The 20,451-nt window shown below is 34.4% G+C and overlaps 1 protein-coding gene across 5 annotated transcripts in view; it reads right to left on the reverse strand.

Annotated features, from left to right (window-relative positions):
- KIFAP3 (kinesin associated protein 3) overlaps positions 1-20,451 on the reverse strand; it is a 181,304-nt gene that overhangs the window by 127,963 nt on the left and 32,890 nt on the right. For all 5 annotated transcript variants that reach the window (XM_042924555.1, XM_042924554.1, XM_042924557.1 and 2 more), the window contains 6 exons: positions 17,827-17,981; positions 15,727-15,782; positions 15,037-15,178; positions 6,901-7,000; positions 5,721-5,845; positions 3,693-3,791 (listed from right to left, as the gene is read on the reverse strand). In XM_042924555.1, coding sequence (XP_042780489.1) covers positions 3,693-3,791; positions 5,721-5,845; positions 6,901-7,000; positions 15,037-15,178; positions 15,727-15,782; positions 17,827-17,981 — 677 coding nt within the window. The remainder of the gene's footprint in view (positions 1-3,692; positions 3,792-5,720; positions 5,846-6,900; positions 7,001-15,036; positions 15,179-15,726; positions 15,783-17,826; positions 17,982-20,451) is intronic.

Consider the following 20,451-nt stretch of genomic DNA (forward strand, 5'->3'; position numbering starts at 1 on the left):
ACATTTCTAGAAACATACAACCTATCAAGACTGAATCATAAAGGAGAAAATCTGAACAGACCAATAATGAGTTAAGTCAGCAATCAAAAACCTTGCAAAAAGAAAAGCCCAGGACCAGAAGGCTACATGGACAACTACCAAACATTTAAAGAATTAATGCCAATCCATCTCAAACTCTTCCAAAAAATTGAAGAGTTACCCTGATAAGGGTACTTATCTAAGTATCTAAATATCCTTATCTAAGCCAGATAAGGACACTACAAGGAAAACAAAACACCAAAAAAACTATAGACAAATATCCCTGAAGAACAGAGATGTAAAAATTCACAATAAAATACTAGCAAACTGAAGGCATAGCACATTAAAAGGGTCACATACCATGACTAAGTGGGATAAATCCCACGGAAATATGTACGGATAGTTCAGCATACACAAATCAAAAAATACAATCGCATTAACACAAAAAAGGATAAAAATCACATGGTCATCTCAATAGATACAGAAAAAGCAGATGACAGAATTCAACGTCTTTTCATGATAAAACTCTTAGGAACAGAAAGTAATTAATATAACAAAGGCCACATATGAAAATCCCACTAACAATATCATATTCTGAAGGTTTTTACTGTAAGATTCACAATAAGCTCATCTTGACACTTTTATTCAATATAGTCCTGGAAAAACTATCCAAAGCATTTAGGCAAGAAACAGAAATAAAAGGTATACAAATTGAAAAGGAAGACATGAAATTGTCTCTGTTTGCTGAAGACACAATCTTGTACAGAAAATCTTTTTAAGCCTATACCAAAAAATTGTTAGAGCTAATAAATGAATTCAGTAAGGTTTCAGGATAAAAAAAAAAAAATCAATACACAAAAATCCTATACACTAACAACCATCTGAAAGGAAATAAAAGTCTCATTTACAATAGCATCAAAATCAATAAAATACTTAGGAATAAATTTAACCAAAGAAGTGAACAATGTATACACTGAAAACTATAATAGACACTGATGAAAAAAACCGAAGACACAAATACACGTAAAGATGTACTGTGTTCAAGGATCAGGTGAGTTACTATCATTAAAATGTCCATACTACTCAAAGACATCTATAGAGCCATGTCCTCTCTACCAAAATTCCAATGTCATTTTTCACAAAAATGGAGAAAAAAAAGTACAAAACTTTGTATGGAAGTACAAATGATTCAAAATAGCTAAAGTAATTTTGAAAAAGTTTAAAACTGGAGGCATCAAAAAAAAAAAAAAAAAAGGGGGGCGCCTGGGTGGCTCAGTCGGTTAAGCGTCCAACTTCGGCTCAGGTCACAATCTCGCGGTCCGTGAGTTCGAGCCCCGCGTCGGGCTCTGGGCTGATGGCTCAGAGCCTGGAGCCTGCTTCCGATTCTGTGTCTCCCTCTCTCTCTGCCCCTCCCCCGTTCATGCTCTGTCTCTCTCTGTCTCAAAAATAATAAAATAAACATTAAAAAAAAAAAACAACTGGAGGCATCATACTTTCTGGTTTTAAAATATGTTACAAAGCAATGGCCATCAAACAGTAAGGTATTTGCATAAAAAAAGACATATAGATCAATGAAGAGAGCTCAAAACAAATCTCCATATAAGGGTCAACTAATATTTGATAAGGGAGCCAAGAATACTCAATAGGGGAAAGGACTGTTTCTTCAATAAAATTGTGCTGGGAAAACTGAATATGCACATACAAAAAAAAAAAAGAAAGAAAGAAAGAAACGGTACCCCTAACACCACTCACAAAAATTAACTGGACTACAAAGGAAAAAAAAAGAAAGAGGACTGAAATAAAATTAGGATTAAGGACTTGAAACTGTAGAACTCCTAAAAGAAAATATAGGGAAAAAGCTCCTTGACATCCGTCTTGGCAATGACTTTTTGGAAATGACACCAAAATCACAAGAAACAAAAGCAATTATCAAGTGGGACTACATCAAATTAAAACCTTCCACCCAGCAAAAAAAAAAAAAAAAATCAATAAAATGAAAAGACAACCTACAGAATGGGAGAAAATACCTGCAAATCATCTACTTGATAAGGGGTTAATATCCAAAAGGTTTAAGAAACTCATACAACTCACTAGCCAAAAAAAAAAAATCTAATTTAAAAATGGGCAAAAGATCTGAATAGACATTTTTCCAAAGAAGAGATGCAAATGACCAATAGGTAAATGAAAAGGTACTCAACATCACCAATTATGAGGGAAATGCAAATCCATACCACAATGACAGATCACTTCATACCTTGTCAGAATGGTTATTATTAAAAAGACAAGAGATAAATGCTGGCAAGGATTTGGAGAAAAGGGAACCCTAGTGCACTGTTCGTAGGACTATAAAGTGGTGCAGCCACTATGGAAAATATGGAGGTTCCTCAAAAATATAAAAATAAAACTACCATATAATCCAGCAATACCATTCTGGGTATATATCCAAAGGAAGTAAAATCAAGAGATATATGCATTCCCATGTTCACTGAAGCATTCTTCACAACAGGTAAGACAGGGAAGCAACTGAAGTGTCCATTGATGGATGAACGGATAAAGAAGATGTGGCTGGCACACACACACACACACACACACACACACACACACACCCTGAAATATCATTCATCCATAAAAAAAGGAGGATACTCTGCCATTTGCAACAACATAGATGGACCCTGAGGGTATTATACTAAGTGAAGTCAGACAGAAGAAGACAAATCTTGTATGTTCTCACTTACATGTAGAATCTAAAAATACGGGACTCATAAAAACAGAGAACAGATTGAAGCTTGACAGAGGCCGTGTTGCGGGGGAAATGGGAAGACCTTGGTCAACAAAAGATGAATAGTTCCAGGAATCTAATGTATACCATGGTGTCTATAGTTAACAATACTGTATTGTATACTTGAATGTTACTATGAGAATAGATCTTAAATGTTCTCATCATAACCACAACAAAATGGTAATTTATGTGAGGTGAAGGACACGTTAGCTAACCTTATTGTGGCAAACATTTTGCAATATATGTGTGTACCAAATCATCACATTGTATACCTTAAACTTAATACAGTGTTATATGTCAATTATATTTCAATAAGGCTGGAAAAAAATCAATAGTCAACTACAAAGCAGGGGTGGAATGCATACTTAAAAGCCCCACATCATTCTCATTAACCTTCTTAACACTGTATCTTATCAATGACTGTGAATCCAGACTACTGAATTGTTAGACCTCTCAATAAACCTCAGAAAGAGACTATTTTTTATTAATCAAGAGAAATATTTTGAAAATCTTTACATCAATTTCCTAGGAAAGCAACAAAGTAAGTTACTAAATAAGATGTTAGTATTATTATAACTAATATTAGTTAATATTAGTGTTTGAGAGACTAGATTCTTATTGAAAAGGACAAGTACTGGATTACAAATCCTCTCTGAATAAATGAATTATAAGTGTATATACATTTAAGAGCTGAATAGGGTCTTTTGGTGAAAAAATAATGGAACGAAACTTAAAACATTACCCATGCTAAAAACAAAAGAATTTGTAGCATATGAAAATGTACAGATTTTTCAATTATTATGATATTAGCTTTACTGATGTGACAAAAAAAATTGAACAAAATTAATGTCGAGTCAGCACTTTGTTGTGTATCTCTTTGCTTAGGAAATCATACCTCGTAAGAGCTGTTCCTGTTTTACCACAAGCCCCTGGTATTTTTTAAAGGTTTTTTCATAATCTTTTCTCAAGGTCTGGTTTTCGGGGTCTTCATCAAGTAAGCAACTTAAGTTAAGGATCATCCATATTCACTGAAGCAAAGAAAATCTACTGAAAAATATTATGAAGGACAGTACTATTACATTTTATGTGCAGTGTTAGCCAGTTATTTTCTCTAACCAGTAGTTTGAAACTAAAATGTTTGTCTCTGTACAATAATTGTGTTAGAACTTCTTAACCAAGTGTTCAAGGATGTTCTTAGAGATCTTGGATGAACACATGTTTGGGTATCATCAAATACTTGAATGCCCAGAAATTTTATGCAAATGTCTTATGTACGTGCACAGGTCCCTAAATTTCAACAGATTAACAAGTGGGTTAACGAACCAAATTTTGATATGTCTTATAATCCATGATATGTCACGATTTAATTGAAGCATTTTTTTCCATTCTTAGTGGTTCATAAATAATAGTGCATCTTAGGGGCGCCTGGGTGGCGCAGTCGGTTAAGCGTCCGACTTCAGCCAGGTCACGATCTCACGGTCCGTGAGTTCGAGCCCCGCGTCAGGCTCTGGGCTGATGGCTCAGAGCCTGGAGCCTGTTTCCGATTCTGTGTCTCCCTCTCTCTCTGTCCCTCCCCCGTTCATGCTCTGTCTCTCTCTGTCGCAAAAATAAATAAACGTTGAAAAAAAAATTAAAAAAAAAAAAATAATAGTGCATCTTACAATCAATGGTATCCAATATTTACAGGAATACGATATATTCTAAGATATCAGTTCCTGTCACCCAACAAACACAAAATACAAATTACTGATGGCTAAAAGTTCCATTAGTGGTTCTCTCCATACCCCTTCTATTTAAGGAATTTTGGGCATGTTCAGGAGACTTGTGACTCCACAAATGATCTGAAGTCTCCAGGATTATTGAGCTGTCCACACAGTTTAAGTCAACACCAATCTAGATGTCAGAAGTACAGAGCAACAGAAAATTTCTAAACGTGGAAAGATCCTAATTAGGAAAAGTCAAAGCCTGTGTGTGTGAGAGAGTATATTTTTAGAGTGTCTTGGGGATTCCATGAAGGAGAGGTAAGAAACATATGATATTCTTCACAATAGGAATAATACTTTTACTTTTTAAAAGAGACCAATAAAAATTGGGTTCAAAGGAAAATTACCAGCATGGCTTGCTGAATAAGCCATATGAATAAGCTAGGGCCTTCAATCTAGGAAAAACTAAGCTGTAGAGGCAATATGATAAATATCTTCAAATATAAGAAAAGTGATGTTTAAGAGACTTCATCCTTATTCTATATGGTTTTATTATGCAAGACTGGATTCAAGGGATAGAAGTTATTGACAAGTGGATTTTAGTACACTAAGCAAAAGAACACTATAATAAATAGAATGTCAAACTACACAATGAACTAAATCAATAAGCAGTGACATTGTTGAAGATACTAAATAACCGATTTGTAAGGGAGGCTGCAGAAGATTCCTGTGCTGAAAGATAGGTTAAAATAGGTCATTTTTAAAGATTCCTTTCATAGGTTCCATCATTCTGCAGGCCTCTCAAATTTGCATGTATTAAAAGACTTTTTGTGCTTAATTAGTAAAATAGAATTTAAAACTATGTTCACCAAATTCATACCCATTCCAATCAAAGTCCCCTTATTACATAGAATTACATAAACAACAGCAGTGAGCCACACTTCAGCTGACCAAAGGATCTCAGTCTCCACTTGGAGACTCACAGTTCAATGATCTAGACCACTATTATCTGCTCCTTCTAGCTTATCAACCAAAGTTTTAAAGAGATTAAAAAGTGTATGTCAAACTATATTCACTCTGATAGTTTCAATATTCATCTTAACCTTCAACACTCTTTCATTTTTCCAAATAATGTGAATGGCAAGAAAAAACAAAACTATCCCACCTACCCAAAGCTCAGAGCAACAACACTGGGGTGAAAAGCCATTCTAAAAGGATATCAGCTTTCTTCTTTTTAGAGAGTTCTTCTTGCCAAAGCTCATGTCTTTTTAACTCATGATCAATGATATTCATACATAAAGCTCCAATTTTATAGTGAGTGATAAGTCCATGGAACTGAGAAAAGCTTTAAAAAAGAGATTTTAGTATGTATTTAAAGCAATACAATTTGTAGAATCAGGAAATTTGTTTTGGGTAAACACTTGTCAATGTAGAAAATAAATTTGATATATTTATTTCAATAAACGAAAACACCCACAGTATACTAGAAAGACATGAAATTATGAGATTACTTTAAATATATGCTGTAAATATAATTTTTAAAAAAACCCTTCCCTGAAATTAAATTATTTTTAAGTTAGAAATGAAATAAAACACATTTTTTTTTTTTTTTTGTAATTAACGACCATTTTAACTATTCAGATACTCTCAAAATAAACTTTTGGGCTACCATATAACAGAGCTAATAATGTAACAATACTAATACTGAATAAAATTGATACCAGAGAATAGACCAGCAAAGTTATCAGTAATCAGGTTTTTACATATGTTTCCTACACAATTCATTCATACAAGTATTTATTCGATAAATAGTTATTTGCTAATGCTGGCACATTTTTGGAATAGATGCAAGTAATTTTCTGGGAAACTGGCTAGAAACTTTTCACACTATCTCAATAAACATCTTTCTAAAGTATATATGTATAAATAGCATACATGGATACATAAGTTATATATATGCGTGTACATATAATGTATAACAATAACATTACTGGCACTTACTCTGGGTTAGGCTTTATTCTAAAAACCATCCCCAAACAGTGTTACTATGACTATCCAGTTGACAGCTGAGGAAACTAAAGCACAGAGAAGTAATATAATCAAGAACACAGAGGTAGTAGCAGTACTTGGATTCAAATCCATTTCCAGAGTCCATACTCTTACATTCTAAACCATTTTACTATTCTACTTTGTGAGTATATACATGTACATGCATGGCTTAGGACAGACTGAATGAAAGAACAACAGAGAGGACAGAAAATGGGAAAGAGAGTAAGAGTTCAGAGGCAAATAATGGGCAGATACACAGGAAGACTGGGCAAACCAGTAATCTACAATCCAAACCAATGACAGAGAAACAGAGATAGACTTCTACTTTTATTTCCTAATTTTTATACTTACCTGGAAAAGCAGAAAAAGATGTAAATTATGTTTGTAGCTAACTCAACACTTTGTTTCCAGTCTTCTCTCAGGACTCTTGCTAATGCACCCAGGGCAGTTTCTAAAGAAAAAAGGAACATATAAAAATGATCATTCGCCTTGCCTGTGGTATAAAGGGTGATTGGTTTTAAATGTCTACTTATTAATAAATAACAAAGCTCAGATAGAACTGGGTCAAAAAAGGAGGGTGGTTCTTTCCAACACAGAAAGCTGTTTTTAAAACTGAAATATAACTTTTACTTAAAGACCTATAACATATAACTTTAAGCCTATAGCTATAAACAGAAAAGTAAAATCTGATTTAAAGTAACATATTAAGTATATTATGGGTGACAAAATAATAAAAAGACCATTTATTTCTTGATTTGCATTTCCACTTGTAATATGGCTACTGCAGTGCCATTTTGTTTGTTTTTTAACATCTGATTTAATGTGTTTGTGAAGAAGGAAAAAAACTAGAATACGTCTAAAAAATAATGAGTTTACCAGGTTAACACTAGCTTCATTAAGCAAATTAATAACCAAATAAAGTTTATACACACAAAAATAAATCTATTTTAATACGTTAAATTAATGCCAACAAACATAAATAAAACAAAAAATCTTCCACAAACGTAGCTTTAGGGTAGAATAAACATCTTCACTAGATTTTTATCTTGAGAAAGGTAAAAATTAATGAATTGATTGAGAACTACCATATGCTAAGTAAACATAAAGTAATGAGACCAGTTTCAAATTAGAACTGTTATGTGGCTTACCAATTCTTAAAATATTAAAACATTAAACAAAGTATCTGCCTGTTATATAAATATCATAATTCAACTTTCTATAATAGGTACTCAGGATCTACAGTACTTCATGGACTGCATTATTATTTATTATAGTAATGAAAGTGTTCAATTTATTTGTGCTTTTTGACCACTCATATTATGAAACAAGTATTATTAATCTACTTAGTGAAGAATTTTTCAAACTAAAAAACATCCACCCTATATTTTCTTTTTTTTTTAATTTTTTAAATGTTTATTTACTTCTGAGAGAGACAGAGCATGAGCATGAGCATGAGCAGGGAAGGGGCAGAGACAGACAGAGACACAGAATTCAAAGCAGGTTCCAGGCTCTGAGCTGTGGGCACAAAGCCTGATGCGGGGCTTGAACTCATGAGCCATGAGATCATGACCTGAGCTGAAGTCGGATGCTTAACCGACTGAGCTACCCAGGCACTCCAATCCTATATTTTCATAATGTTATTCATATTCACAATGCAGAGCACTGGTATACCATATGCTTTGAACAAAACTATTTGTTCAAAGTAAATGGGTAGTCAATATACATTAACATGTAAAGGTTCCACAAAGCCCTACTTAATAAAGCATCTGGTAACTTTGTTTAATTCAGTATTACTAAAGGCATTTTATCACTATAATCCAGAGGAAACAGTATTTCTTAGAATGTACATCTGACCCTTGAACATACTTATTTGATTTGGATTTTTTTCAATAAATATGTATTTCATATTATGATTGAAAAATAAGGTAGAAGTCGCCCAGTGACTCAGAAGGGAAGGCAAAGGAAAGATGCAGAGAAGCCTGGAATAGCAGGGCTCTTGCCTGCTCCTGACATTTCTCACCCCATTTACTATCTGTGGGGAAGCTAGGTTCACTGAGGTCTTGAACTGGGAGGTGCAAAGGAACCAGCTCTGGGGAAAGAGTCTTGCTGAAGTGGTGGAGCATGGCCAGTCACTGGCCAGAATTGGCCAAGGATCACAAAATAACCTGCCTTCCACCCTCACCCCCTCCCAGGGTAACAGGTCCAGAACATTAGGGACAAGAACACCAAGCAGGAGCCTGAGACTTAGAGTGGACGGCAATGGTGGTGCTGTCCGTGGTGCTGAAAGCTCTCCAAAGGGGGGAACCAATACCTCCAGGGAACGGCAGCTCACCACCTCCCAGCATCTCCTGTAAGCAGAAGCTGCGTTAGAACCTCATAAAGGGGTTCTGATGGAGCTCGCAACCTAGAGAGACAGGTAAAGATGCTCCGCCTTCTCTCAGATTCCATGTGTAAAAAGATTTCCCACTTTCCTGAGTACAGGAGCAAGAAACAAGTGTCACTCTAGGATTCAGCTTTGTTAACTTGGGGTTGGACAAGTAACAGGGTGTTGCCCTGTTCTATTACTGTACACAGATAAGTTTCTGAAGAGTCAAAAAATACATGTGTATTTTTGACTGGGGTGGGGGGCTGGCATGCCTAAACCACCACCCCCTCCACTGTTCAGGGGTTAATTGTACTTTGGAAAATGATGTACTATAACGTCATGAATTTAGGCATAGGGCTAGTGATTTATTTTTCAAATTTTATTTCAATTTTCTCCTTTAGTATAGAATAGAAAAATGTCTCAATAAAAATACAGCTTATAGGAATTGTACGTAGGTTATAAAGAAATAGCCAAAAGAAAATTATGAAGTCTAATGAAGGTCAAAATATAACCCAAAATTAATCTGTAAGTTAAATGCAGTCATAATTAAAATTTAATTATAATTTTTTAGAGCATATGGTAAAGTGATCTCAAAATAATATATAAGAAAACATGTAAGACCAACAACACCTATTTTTAAAAAATCAATAAATCAGAACATTTCTCTTACCAATTCTAAAACTCTAGTCAAAATATAAAACAAAACATAACAAACAGTGTGGTACTGGCATGGAAATTATCAAATAGATCAATGGAAAAAAAAGAAAGCATTAAAACATATCAATGAATATATCAGAACAAGACATGGCACAAAATAAGCTTTCAAGTATATAATGAATAAAAGAATTGAAGGCAAATAACAGAAAAGGCCATTTAAAATCTTTGGGGAAAGAAGGGGTACTCATTAACTAGATTGGAATGACTGGCTATTAATATGCAAAAAATTTATATCTCTACCTCCTACTTACAACAAAAATGAGGGGCGCCTGGGATGGCTCAGTCAGTTAAGCATTTGACTCTTGACTCCAGCTCAGGGCATGATCTCATGGTTCCTAATTTTAAGTCCTGCATCAGGCTCTGTCTAGCCTGACAGCATGGAGTCTGCTTGGGATTTTCTTTCTCTCTCTCTCTCTCTGCCCTTCTCCTCTCACACTTTCAATCTCTCTCTCAAAATAAATAAATAAACTTAAGAAAAGTAAATTCCAGGGGCAAGGATTTCTGAAACAACCAAAGTAAGGACCTCCAAAAATCCACTCCTCCATAAGTGAATGAGAACACTGGTAAAAATGGTCAGAATCAACCTTTTTAGAACCCTGGAACTACATTTTGCAACAATAAGAAATATGGCTGAACCTTAGTAGAACCAGTAAACTCTGTGGTATTTCTACTTGCCATAAGTACATCCCCTCTGTGCAACTTTGCAGAAGCCTTGAAAATGAACAGCATCACAAATATAGTATCTGTGAAAAACAAAAGCAGAGCAGCAACTGGAGGGGGCAGAACAATTTGGCACTCCTGAAAACCCCCACTCCAGTGAACTGTCACTATCTGACATATCTGGATATTTGCTGCATTTCCAGGGTTTGCATTTATCTGACTTGACTCAGAAATTGCTTTGTACAGCCTTATACCCAGGGCATTTGTTGAAAACCACTGGTGGCAACATTGCAACTGCACGCAGCAGCCTTGCCAGCTGGGGTTAACAAGAGGTTGACAAAAAAACTTGAAAAAGGAAAAACCGGGAAATGAGAGATTCACAAGGTCTTTGAAAAGCTCCAATATATTCCTGAGAATCTAGAAGGCCATGCACATGTGCAGGAATGTGTTGATACCAGGAAAAGACGTAAGGAGGACCTCATCTCTCATCTCTGGCCAACCCTGAGGCATTGTACAAGCAGGAATTAAAGGCTAAGGCCTTGGGGATGCCTGGGCGACTCAGTTGGTAGAGTATGCGACTCTTGATCTCAGGGTCATGAGTTTGAGCCCCACTTTGGGTGTATAGATTACTTAAATAAATTTAAAAAATAAAAAATAAATAAAGGCTAACTTAGCCTTGTACACTACCTGCTTAAACACTGAAGACATGCTCCAATACACACATACACAGTCACTTAGCAAAAGCTGGGACACTTAGGGCCAGGCATTTTAAAAAATCTCTATCCTGGGCATCTGGGTGGCTCAGCTGGTTGAGTGTCTGACTCTGGCTCACATGATCCCACGGTCCATGGGTTTGAGCCCCAGGTCGGGCTCTGTGCTGATAGCTCAGGGCCTGGAACCTGCTTCAGATTTTGTGTCTCCCTCTCTCTCCACCCCTCCCCCACTTGTGTTTTTTCTCTCTCTCTCTCTCTCAAAAATAAACATTAAAAAAAATTAAAGTAAAATAAAAAATCTCTATCTAATCATTAGTTACCACTAAACTACCTGAGCTAGAAGCTTCAGTGGCTGCACAAAGATCACAGACTTTTCAGAATTCATCTAAGAAACTCATTATACAAACAGCAAAAATAACAAGCTCTGGAGAGAGTACAATATTATCGTAACAATAAAAACTACAAGACATGCAAGAAAACAGGACGTGATGTCTCATATTCAGGAAACACAGCATTCAATAGAAATTGTCCATGAGGAAGCACAAATGTTGAACTTATATGACTAAATAAGCTATTGTAAATATATCCAGTGAATTAAAGGAAACCATATCTAAAGATTTAAAGACAAGTATGGGAAGGTACGAGAATGCTGCCTCACCAAATGATATCAATAAGGAGATACAAATGACAAAGTATGAACCAAATAGAAATTCTGGAGTTAACAAAGTACAATAGATATCTGAAATGAAAAAATTCACTAGAAGGACTTCACAGCAGATGTGAACTAGAAAAAGAAAGTATCAGCAAATTAAAAGGCAGGTCAATTATGATTATTCAGTCTGAGGAACTGAAAGAAAAAATAATGAAAAGCAAGTAGAGCCTCAAAGACCTATGGGACACCACCAAACATATTAACATGGAATTCCCAAAAGGAGAGAAAAAAGGAGATACTTGAATGTTTAACAAAATAATGCCCCAAACTTCCAAAGTTTGATGAAAAACATTAATCTGCAGATCCAAGGAGTTTCACAAACTCCAAGAAGACACGCTAAAAGATGTAAACACCTAAATACATCATAGTCAAACTGGCAAAAGCCAAATGCAAAGAAAATGTTACAAGTAGCAAGAAGGCAGCTCAAGAGTTACACAGGATCCTTAATGAGATTAACATCCAATTTCGTATCAGAAACCATGGAGACATGAAGACAATGGATAACATTGTAAAAGTGCTAAAATAAAAAGACTGCCAAACAAGAATTCAACATCTAGCAAAACTATGCACACAAACACCAAGGAGAAATTAAGTCATTCCTATTCCTAGGCAAACAAAAATTTAGAGAATTTGCTGATAGTAAGCATTCCCTATAAGAAATACTAAAGGGAATCCTTCAAGCTTAAATGAAAAACTAGTAGAGAGGAATGTAAATCCACACAAAGAAATAAAGAGCACTGGTAAAGGTAATTATATAAATAAAATGACAGCTTAACATTATTTCTGATTGCAGTCTTTTCTTCTATTTAATTAAAAAATTCACACATCAATAATTACTGTGCTGACAGGCAGGTAATGTGTAATGATGTAATTTGCATTACTATAATAGTACAAAGAAGTGGAGAGGGAATAGAGAGGTAAGTCAGAACACGGTTTTTGCATGCTGCTAAAATTAAATATTGGAACCCTACTATTAATTTGAACTAAATTATTTTAATAGAAGATAGTAACTGTAATCCTAGGGCAAACACTCAGAAAATAATTCAGGAAAACACAGTAAAAGAACAAGAAAAGGATTAAAATGGTATACTAAAAAATATCCATTTTACATAAAAGAAGGCAGTAATAGAGGGTTAACGGAATAAAAATGATAAAAGATGCAGAAAACAAAGTGTTAGAGGACAATCCCACTTTATGAGTAATTACATTAATGGTAAATAGACTAAACTCTCCTATCAAAACGCAGAGATTGGCAGAATGGATTAAAAAAAGGGCATGATCCAACTATATACTTTGTACAATACAAACATTTTAGAGTCAAAGACACAAATAGAGTGAAAGTAAACAGATGGAAATGGATATGATACCAAAAAAAAGAGACAATAGACTGACAGAAACCATTTCCAAGTACATAAAAGAGAAAGAACATAAATGATATATATAAATTTACGTACTAAATTATATATAAAAAGGATATGTACATTTATATATAAATATATGTACAGTCACATACACATACACACAAATACTTAAGACAGGAATACAAAATTCACAGGGTGGAAATTCCAAAAGTCTAGTGATAGATAGCAAATTCATTAGAAATCAGGCAAATGCAACTTAAAAGAAAGAGAGCTTGTTTGTTACCATAATACAATGGCAAAAATTTTAAAGTTTGATGGCTTTCATATTCTGTTGATCTGGGGATACAGCAGCACAACCATTTTGGAAGGCAGTTTGGCAATACCCTTTAAAACATTATCATCTGTATTTATGTATGACCTTTGTTTCTGTCCACATACCCTAAAGAACCCCATACTGTGTATATAGAAGATATGTACAAAGATGTTCACTGAAGCAATATTCCCTACTGAAAAATCTGGAAACAATCTAATGACTAATCAACAGAGGAATGGCTAAAACTTATAGAAAGCTTCATAAAAACAACAATCATAGTTAAAAAATTAATTACATTATAATGTATCTATATGCATGTAATCTCAAAATATTACTGTATGGAGAAAAAATTACCAAGAAGTAAGTACAATATTATTAATATAAAAATTCTTACAAAATAATACTCTATATTTTAATATAGGAAAAAATCCTATACATATATATATGTAAAAAGTATGAAAAAGATCTAGAAGAATGAATGCACTCCAAACTCAGATAATAATGATCAAATTACTAATATTCTAATTCTTTATAAAGAATATACTAATATATGAGTTATATAATTTTGAAAATACTTAAAATGTACACATTTTCTACTTGGAATATTGGTAATGTTCTAGGACTTTCTGGACAGTTCTTTTGTATATATTTTCCAAGTTATCAAGTACTGGTGTGTACTGTGCAGCCTCCATAAAAGGAGTATGACGACAAACAAAAAGGTACTCTTCCTCATGTGATAGAAATCAGATAATAATGACATCTTCTATATTTTAATTTTGGCAAAAGTAAAGTCAGAAAACCACACATTTAAAATAATTCTAGGGGCGCCTGGCTGGCTCAGTTGGTTAAGCATCTGACTCCTGGTTTCTGCTCAGGTAATGATCCCATGGTTCGTGAGATTGAGCCCTGCATTGAGCTCTGTACTGTCAGTGCAGAGCCTGCTTGGGATTCTCTCTCCTTCTCTCTCTGCCCCTACCCTCCTCGCACTCACTCTCTCAAAATTAATAAATAAACTTTATCTCTGTCTGTCCCTCCCTTGCTTGCATTCGCACTCGCTCTCTCAAAACAAATAAACTTTAAAATAATAAAATAAAATAAAATAAAATAAAATAAAATAAAATAAAATAAAATAAAATAAAATAAAATTATTCTATAGGGGTATTACTGAGAAAAAAGGTTTTAAGAGCATTATCTCTTTTTTTTCTAACTACCTAGCACATCTAATGAAAGGAGAGGATCAAAATTTAATCTAAATGAAGGTACAGAGATTAATATATTTTTTGCTGTGCTACTGAAAGAAAACTAATATTGGAACCCTAATTTAGTAAAAGTATATACGTATGTGTGCAAATGACAAAGTTGACATTGTATCCTAACTGAAAGAATAAAAATCTTCCAGAATAGAAGACACAGTACCATTAGTGCTTTATATTTGTTGTTTAAATTAAATGAATTTTTCAGATAATATTTAATGTTATGCTCTCAAAAATTAAATAATTTTCAGAAGAAAGATGGTAATAAAGGTCTAGGAAATAAATGCATTCCTAAGTTCGGTAAAATTTTAGCTTTGTCCTCTATTATAATAAGTTTCAGAAACATATTATACAACAATTTTTCTATTTTTAATATTTATAGATATAAATCACCATTCAATAGTAGTTCTTCCAAGTTATCAGGATTTCGAGCAAGTTGCAAGATCAAAGCAGAACCCCGAACTTTATCAGGAATATCTTCATATAGTAACTCAATGTATTCATCCATGTCATTGATGTTAGCCACTTCATCAATCTGAAAGAAAGGAAGAGGAAGTCCTCTTAAAAAACAATGATGTCCCTCAAAGCTACTGCCAAGTAATGATATTGTGTGGTCAACATATTGCCCTTTTAATGACAGACAAGTTTTCAAAGGACTCATAGTAGCCAGGAGGAAATTAGACCTTTGGGTGTTAGGACTCCAATACAAAAGTAGTTACAAACCACATGAAAATAGGATGTACATAAACGCTAAACTTGGGTCTATTAATATAAAGCATCCTAAATGTAATGCAAAATAATTTGTGTCTACTATAATAGGTTAAACAGTATTTCAAAACACACTGGATATGTTTAAATATAAGAATATTTAAAACATTTCAAAACTTATCAAAATAAATTATATCTGAAAAATATGCCACTAACTTTTGACTATATAAAACACTCATTATCTACCTTTTCTAGGTGCTTCTAAGTTCAATAAACTTTCCACCTCTACTTAATGTTAGTACATGAATCATTGATGGGAAAAGGCAACAACCTTACAATCAATCAGTTTTCTATTAGATCAGAATTAGGTCTTACCTCCATTCCTTCAAAAGGAGGTGGATCTTTAGGCTTGCTCGATTTTTCTTTTTTTTCTGTAAAAAGATTTTTTATTTTTAAATGAGAAGAACTAGGTGTTTAGAGTTTCTGGGTAATTTTTATATTCAGTAGCTGAGTTTATAGCTAACTTGGGGATCTTACAACTGACTAGTTTATGAAATGGTCTTTTTCCAATAAATAAAAAATTTTTTAAATGTTCATCTATAATCTGTTATAATGAGATATCAAGGAGAGTATATATGAATAAAATCTAGAAATAATCCCAAAGTTATGTTATGCAGCAATTTTAATTCCTCCTAGGTTAACTTTTTGGGAGGTAAATAGCCAGACTTGCCAACAAGAAGCAAAAGAGTCCCCTCCTGATTCACATTTAAGGTGGGAATAGGGAAATCAATAAAGCAAAGATACATTAATGAGTTGAATATTAGAAAAAACAAAATGAAAAAAATCACTTACAGTAATGAATTACATAAATAAGTATTACTGTTTTGTTTCAATCACTTCTGGGGGGCAATGTTTCTGGTTTTGAAATAGTGAATTCCAAGTAAAAAAAGTTAAAAAGAAAAATGGAAATTTTTTTAGTTAAGTATGGATTTAACATGGTAACAGCATTTCTTACATCTCCAAACGTTAGTATCTATATAAACAGACTGATTCAAATGGATTTATCCATGTATGTTGACATGAAAATTTCTCATATTCATCTAATTTCTGGGGAAGAAGGTGAGATGACTGATCTACCTTGAAAACTCGCAAGGCTTTATTAAGATATTAATATAAATGCATTTGGAATTATATTAATTAGGCATTAGGAAAGATCAATTTTCACTATATTGTACTCAAAATAAGTACATACACACCTTACAAGAGTATGGGATTTACTTTGCTCACTTTGAACTTATTTAACTTATTGAAGTTCTCTCTCATCATTTACAGGGATCTTAATAGGAATAGTCTATCATGAAACATTTAATAAAAGTGTTTCTTGATAAAATTTTCCTTATAGCACTAATTATTAATAATTAATAATTAATAATATACATTGAGTGCCAGTTATGTAGCTGGATACAAGTTCAAACTGCTTATTTTTGCTTTTAAATAAATACATTCACAATCACTTCATTCATTCAGAAATATATATTGATCATATAATATATGTTAGATAATATATTCAGGATTAACTAATAAAAGTGATATTAGAAAAAAGGCATTTTATTTGCTGTGGTTGGAGAGAAAAGACTGAGTAATTCAAAAAAAGTCAAAACAAATTTTCTCTCATTTTTTCTATTTAGTATAATCAAAACATAAGCATTTATAAAGTTTTTCAAAGGTACCATATTTTAGAACTCACCAATGATGAAAGATATGTAAACCTAATCAATACCATGAAGTGGAATAACTAACCATTCAATAATCTGAGATGACTTTCCAGCAAAATGTGTTTTTATTTCGTTTCATATTTGGTTTAGATTATTTGATGATATTTTCTAAAAATAATCAATTCCTTAGCTCTAATATTTTAATGACTTGGTTCCTTATGAAGAAATTGAAGGTAGAAGAATGGCAACAATGCAGACAATAAGGAATAAAAAAGTAATATTTTCTTAAGAAAGATTCATATAACTTGTATCTTTAGGACAGTCTAAAGCATATGACATATTTTAACATTTAAATACTTAGTAATCTATTCAAATTATAAGTTGCCAATAAGAAATTTAGAAAATATAAATCTGGTTGGGTTAGAGAAAATAGGTTTTTTTTGCCCCAAATTCTCTCCTTTTATTATTCCAGAATATGACAGACATTTGAGTTCGTTCCTTATTTCAGCACAAATGTACACATACAAACATACACACATGCCACAGTATGAAATAGAAACAGATCATTTTTTGTGGAAGCATCTAATACAGAGCCTGGCACGGAGAAAACTAATAGGTTTATTCTTTCATTCGTTTACTTATGCACAGCACTGGCAAAACAAAATAAAACAATAACAACAAAAAACACCACCAAATATCAAAAGCACGAACTATAGAAATAGTTCTGGTTATACATTAAAAAGTGAGGAATTCTACTTACCTTTTCCTGGCAATGAATCACGGCGATTCTGTAGATAGTACAATAGCTGTTCTACCTCATTTAGTTTTGAGGGATGGATAAGTTTACATTCTTCAACCACCTTCCGGGCCAGGGAAGTTATATCCGTGTTGGCATTGAGACTCTTAAGACGAATGCTGTGAGCACATCAGAAATTTTCCAACTCAGGTATTATAAAAGTAAGTGATAACTTAAACAATACTTCTTATAAATAGTTCACAAAGCACTGAAAGGTACCTGACATAGACTCTTTTAGTAAAATATAATAAAGTATTAGATATGATTAGGCTTAGAAAAATGCAAAGAAATGATTTCTTTGAACTGAACAAATGAGATAACAAAAAGAACATAAAATCTGTATCTGACTCTTCTAGGGAGGACAGCATATTCAGAAATCTTGTTTTAAAATAATCTTTCTAGGGGGCGCATGGGTGGCTCAGTTGGTTAAGCATCCGACTCTTGATTTTCTCTTAGGTCATGATCTCACGGTTGGTATGCACTGGCAGTGCAGCACCTGGTTGGGATTCTCTCTCTCTCCCTCTCTCTGTGCCCTGCCTCACTCACTTTCTCTCTCTTTCTCAAAAGTAAACTTCAAACAAACAAATACGTGTTAAAGAACTAAGAACTAAATCTTTTGCCTGAAATGTGGATATCTGAGGTTCTAAAAGGAAAGACTGATCTGCTAGCTTTTCTTTGGAAGTCAAATTAATAAGATCTCAAGGGGTGCCTGGGTGGCTCAGTCAGTTAAGCGTCTGACTTCAGCTCAGGTCATGATCTCAACACAGTTCATGTGTTCAAGCCCCACAATGGGCTCTGTGCTGACAGCTCGGAGCCTGGAGCTTGCTTCGGATTCTGTGTCTCCCTCTCTCTCCGCCTCTCCCCTGTTGATGCTCTGTCTCTCTCTCAAAAATAAGTAAGCATTAGGGCGCCTGGGTGGCTCAGTCAGTTGAGCATCCGACTTCGGCTCAGGTCACGATCTCGCGGTCCGTGAGTTCAAGCCCCGCGTCCGGCTCTGGGCTGACAGCTTGGAGCTTGGAGCCTGTTTCGGATTCTGTGTCTCCCTCTCTCTCTGCCCCTCCCCCGTTCATACTCTGTCTCTCTCTGTCTCAAAAATAAATAAACATTAAAAAAAAATAATAAGCATTAAAAAAAATTTTTTTAATCAATAAACATAAAAAAAAAAGATCTAAAGAGATTTTCACATGCTCCCAAAATGTATAAAACTCAGGCAGTAATCACAACACATTAATAGAAGAGAGAACGTGTAAGAGGACACATAAGTACGTATGTGTGCATATATGTATTTTTCTTCAATTTAGTGAATTATCCAAAGACTTAGTTCTTTTAATTTTTTTTTAATGTTTATTTATTTGAGGCAGGGGGAGGGTGTGGAGGGGTGGGCAGAGAGAGAAGGAGACACAGAATCCGAAGCAGGCTCAGGCTCCGAGCTGCCAGCACAGAGCCCCATGCGGGATTCAAACCCACAAACCGCGAGATCATGACCTAAGCCAAAGTCAGACACTCAGCTGACTGAGACACCCAGGTGCCCCAAGGACTTAGTTATTTCAATGAATTGTATGTGGAATTTAGTTTCCTAACACAAAAAAAGAAGACAGATTAGGGATCTTACTAAGATACTAGGCAGCTTTTCTTTTCAGGGTGCTATACACCAAAGTTTCTCAATTACAGCGCCATTAAAATTTGAAGCCAAACCATTCTTTGACCTTGTGCATTTTAGGGTGTTTAGCAGCACCCTGGCCTCTATCCACTACATTGTCAATAGGATCCCTCCAGTTACAACCTCAAAAACTGTTTCCAGGCATTACCAAATGTTCTCTGGGGGAAAAACATCACAACCAGTTGAGAACCACTGCTATATATTTAAAATACAGTGCTTTGGGAGCGCCTGTGTGGCTCAGTCAGTTGAGTGTCCAACTTTGGCTCAGGTCATGGTCTGGCAGTCCGTGAGTGCAAGCCCCATGTCGGGCTCTGTGCTAACAGCTCAGAGCCTGGAGCCTACTTCGGATTGTGAGTCTCCCTCTGCCCCTCCCCGCTCACACTCTCTCAAAAAAAAAAAAAAAAAAAAACAACATTAAAAAAAAATTAAATACAGTACTTTTCAGGGTGCTGTATCACCAAAACATACTAACACTCTTTTAAACTAGTTAAAATCTTCTTACTTAGCTCCCAAATAAACTTTTTTTTTTTTTACGGAAGGAGAAGATTGGGAGAGAACACTAGGCCATCTCCGACCTTCTCTACTTCCACAATACTATGAAAGGAGGGCAAGACAATCACCAGCACAACTATAGAATAATGAAAAAGGCCAGTTCCCAAGGGGCTCCTGAAAGTATTATAAAAGTAGGAAGGAAAGTGTAGGATGTCAAGAGATGTAATCTCAATTCACTGAGTCAGAAAATTGAGTTATTACATTACCAACATCTTTCACAGGGCTAGACTTTGAAGGGATGAATTCAAAGTACATGCCCCACTTGGGAATTCTGGAATGCATACTATCTTCTACAGCTCCAGGGAAAAAAGAATAATACAGAGAGGATCCCCTAAAATAGAAATTTCTTAAATTAAGCTAAAAAGTCTCATATAAAC

This window comes from Panthera leo, chromosome F3, assembly GCF_018350215.1.
Source record: "Panthera leo isolate Ple1 chromosome F3, P.leo_Ple1_pat1.1, whole genome shotgun sequence".
Classification (NCBI taxonomy): domain Eukaryota; kingdom Metazoa; phylum Chordata; class Mammalia; order Carnivora; family Felidae; genus Panthera; species Panthera leo.